Consider the following 3,389-nt stretch of genomic DNA (forward strand, 5'->3'; position numbering starts at 1 on the left):
AAACTTAATTGTATGATAAAAAATATTTACTATTAGCCACATTTAAATAATTATATGCAAGAATAAAATTTATAGCCACAAAAATAAGAAAGTGACAAGTTCTAGTATAATTGTTACACTTAATTTTATTTTATAACTATTGAATAAAGCCACAAAATTATTAAATTAGAAGCTATTCTAAATATAGTACATACGGCTACTATTAATTATTTGTAGCTAAAATGTAATATTTATTTAATTTTTTATTATTTAATGGGATTATATTATAATTTACTATTACATATGTTATTTATCTATTAATAATTTTGGTAAAATTTATAATAGAATATAAAATTTATATAAAAAATTTAGCTAAAATTTAAATTTATAAAATAATTATATGTTAATATTAAGACTCAATCAGAATGACAATTATAAAATAACAATAAATTTAATCCAAAATAACTAATATCCAAAATAAACTAATTTAAGTCATAAAGCAATCACACTAAAAATACTTTGAAATTATAATACTATACTAACACTAATATTAATATCTAAATTTTCTAAAAGTCGTAGTATAAGGCTGCTAGCTGCTTCAAAATCCAAAACTTCAAATATACTGCAAATCATCCTCCAATTTCATCATCTTGGGAATCCTCCATAGGCTGTATAAAATTTTATTTGAAAATATTAATAACAAAATTATATAAAATAGATAAGGTTCATACTAATTATATAGCTTACAAAAATTCTTATATTAGAAAAAAAATGAGACTTAGTTTTTAATCACTTACTGATGCAATATTATTGTTTTTCTCCAAAAGTATCTTGAATTTCTGCTCCCATATTCTATTCATCTCTGCAAGTTTCTCATCCATTTGCTTCTTAACATCATTTACTTGTTCACTTGCTTCTTTTTGAATTTGTTGGACACGCTCGTTTGCTTCTCTTCTTGAAGTATCAAGTTGTCTAAGTAGTTCTATCTTTGTAGGTCTAGCACTAAAATATTCCGTGACATTTTTTCCTTCTTCTCGTTGTTTCTTTAGTTGCTGAAACATTTCCTATAGAGATATTTATATTTATTGATATTAAAAAAAATCAAAATATAGCATAAAATACATAACAAATAAATAAAACATATGTAAAAAATATTACAATGGCTTCTTGTGATATTGGATCAATTTCTTTGCCTTGCTTTCTCTTTCTGGATTCAAAAAAAAGCTCTAAGCGAGAAGGTGTTTTTCCATTTTTTTTCTTCTGCTCAAATAAATATAACAATTAGTATTAGTTTATCATAGATCTATATCAATAAAAATTTGAGTTCAAGCAAAACCAAACTTTCTATAAAAGATTCAATTGACTTAACTACAAATATGCTGCAGATAAACAAAACTTGTATAAAAGAGCTAACATTTTTACAGCTAATAATATCAATTCAAGCGTTAAAATTCATAATACTGTTGATTATTATTTACTCTACAAGTTTGGATGCTCATAGGGTTGACCAATCATAATTCATTCCTATATATATTTAGAATATTAAACATGGTCAAATTCCACCATTAAATGAGTGAGTTATTAATGGTGTTTGCTGTCTAATCTAATACTACTAAAAAATTGTCATGTTTAACTTTAATGAGCATAAAGAAAAAGGGGATTTGTTTTGATGTGAGAAATGAAGGTTAATAACGGCAGTCTGAGTCTAATTAGGTATTTATAGAAAAAATAGTAAATGGCATATCAAAAAGTTCTAACAATCATATGAACTTCAAAAGGCATTATTATTTTTTTTTTTATAAAAATAGCTTTTATTAGAACTTTGAGAGTTATAGCAGAATACAAAGAATAACAACAAGCAGCTAGCTTATACCATTACAGGTTGACCAGTTCTTGATTGTTGAGCTACTAAAAAGAATTTGGATTAAGGAATAAGGAAAGCTAGGCACATCTTAAACCAAACAAAAGATCCATAAAAGATCAAATCATAAACTTTCTCAAGTTCTAAACTAGAATTATCAGATACTATTTTGTTTCTTTCTAGCCATAGTCCACAAAATGACAGTAGTAAAAAGGGATTATTTATGTATCATTTAATTAATAAAAAACACTATAATACTAATAAAATAAAAACAAACTCATACCATATGATCTCTCAACCGAGCAAAGCTTTTTGTCCCCGTGTATGGCGGCATAGAACGCTTGCATCTATTTGTCTTATTTTTGTTGCTTCTCTCCTAAAGAAAAACAATGAAAAATTTTCAGAATTTATGTTAGCTAACAGAAACTGAATTTATATAAAATAAATTATTAAATTTTACACGAATTTTTAATACCTGAAATGCATTTTCTGTCCAAAGATTAACCAAATACTTCCAATCTTTTACATCCATATCCTTAGGCTTGTTTCGGAGACGAAGTGAATAAGTTGCCTTTGAATCAAAGTACTTCTTCTTCAACTTATGCCTATAATACCTATATAATACATTCATATGACTGAAAATTGTTCCCTTTCTTGCATCAGAATACTCAAAAGTGAACTTTTCTTTTTAGCAAAGAAGTAAGAAACAAAGATTATGATACTTAATAGAACTAAAAAAATTATAATCATTTTATAATGGATGTAATTTAATATAAATTTTCGTACCAATATGGTAGACCACATGTGGTCGAGCTTATCATCGATAATCTTATTCCATTGTTTCACTTGCAATGGACAACACGACACACTTCTAATAGTTTGTCCTAAAAACCAAACAAATGCAGTAGCATTATCACCAATAGCTTGATCATCTTCATCAAATTCTACTGGCAATTTTTGCCCATTCTCCAATTGTGTGATTTTCAAGCATCGTGTTGGTCCTCTAGTTTTTCTTTTAATTGTATTGGAACCTATTTCAAAATAAAAGTAAAACAATAATCATATAATAACAAGAATTTATGTACATAGAACAAGTAAACATAATCAATTGTTTAAATAAAATTAAATGAGTAAACCTGTTGCTGCAGTTGCATTTGGATTTTGAAGTTGATTAGAAGTGTGATCAACGGTAACTGCGGGTAGCTCGTCACCAAGTCCATTTGGTAAAATATCATAATCTCGAAATAGAGTGTATATATCAATAGGTTTCGAAGGGAACTTCTTATAACTATCCATCATATTTTTCACATCTGTATCATCTTTAACCTCTATCAATGCATCAAGATCACTAAGAGCTTTATAAGTAATAAAATTTATCTCCTTTTATAACATCAAATCCACAATCCTTTTTCAAGTCATCCAATATATCAAAAAATGAGATGAAATCAACATCAAAATTAGGTTTCTCCATGAACCTACCATTTTCATATATTCTATTTGGTGAAAATATAAAATGGCCTTCATAATGATACCTCATTGTCTTCTGACT

At 26.6% G+C, this 3,389-nt stretch overlaps 2 protein-coding genes across 2 annotated transcripts; both read right to left on the reverse strand.

Annotated features, from left to right (window-relative positions):
• Nucleotides 1-565: 565 nt before the first annotated feature.
• LOC122723854 lies at nucleotides 566-1,040 on the reverse strand. The gene is made up of 2 exons (XM_043957748.1): nucleotides 777-1,040; nucleotides 566-647 (listed from the first exon to the last, which is right to left on the reverse strand). Exons 1-2 carry the CDS (start codon nucleotides 1,038-1,040, stop codon nucleotides 609-611), a joined length of 303 nt encoding a protein of 100 aa, XP_043813683.1. The 3' UTR covers nucleotides 566-608.
• Nucleotides 1,041-2,467: 1,427 nt separating this feature from the next.
• LOC122723855 lies at nucleotides 2,468-3,136 on the reverse strand. Its single transcript, XM_043957749.1, has 2 exons — nucleotides 2,977-3,136; nucleotides 2,468-2,871 (listed from the first exon to the last, which is right to left on the reverse strand). Exons 1-2 carry the CDS (start codon nucleotides 3,134-3,136, stop codon nucleotides 2,468-2,470), a joined length of 564 nt encoding a protein of 187 aa, XP_043813684.1.
• Nucleotides 3,137-3,389: the final 253 nt, after the last annotated feature.

The sequence above is a fragment of the Manihot esculenta genome, chromosome 6, assembly GCF_001659605.2.
Source record: "Manihot esculenta cultivar AM560-2 chromosome 6, M.esculenta_v8, whole genome shotgun sequence".
Taxonomy (NCBI): Eukaryota; Viridiplantae; Streptophyta; class Magnoliopsida; order Malpighiales; family Euphorbiaceae; genus Manihot; species Manihot esculenta.

Bases quoted from the DNA above. Each gene is read 5' to 3' on its own strand.
- LOC122723854 (XM_043957748.1), bottom strand. From the start codon at position 1,040: ATGTTTCAGCAACTAAAGAAACAACGAGAAGAAGGAAAAAATGTCACG. The intron at 648-776 runs GTAAGTGATTAA...AATTTTATACAG, and splicing joins AAAACAATAATATTGCATCA to CCTATGGAGGATTCCCAAGA.
- LOC122723855 (XM_043957749.1), bottom strand. From the start codon at position 3,136: ATGGATAGTTATAAGAAGTTCCCTTCGAAACCTATTGATATATACACT. The intron at 2,872-2,976 runs GTTTACTCATTT...ATTTTGAAATAG, and splicing joins AAATGCAACTGCAGCAACAG to GTTCCAATACAATTAAAAGA.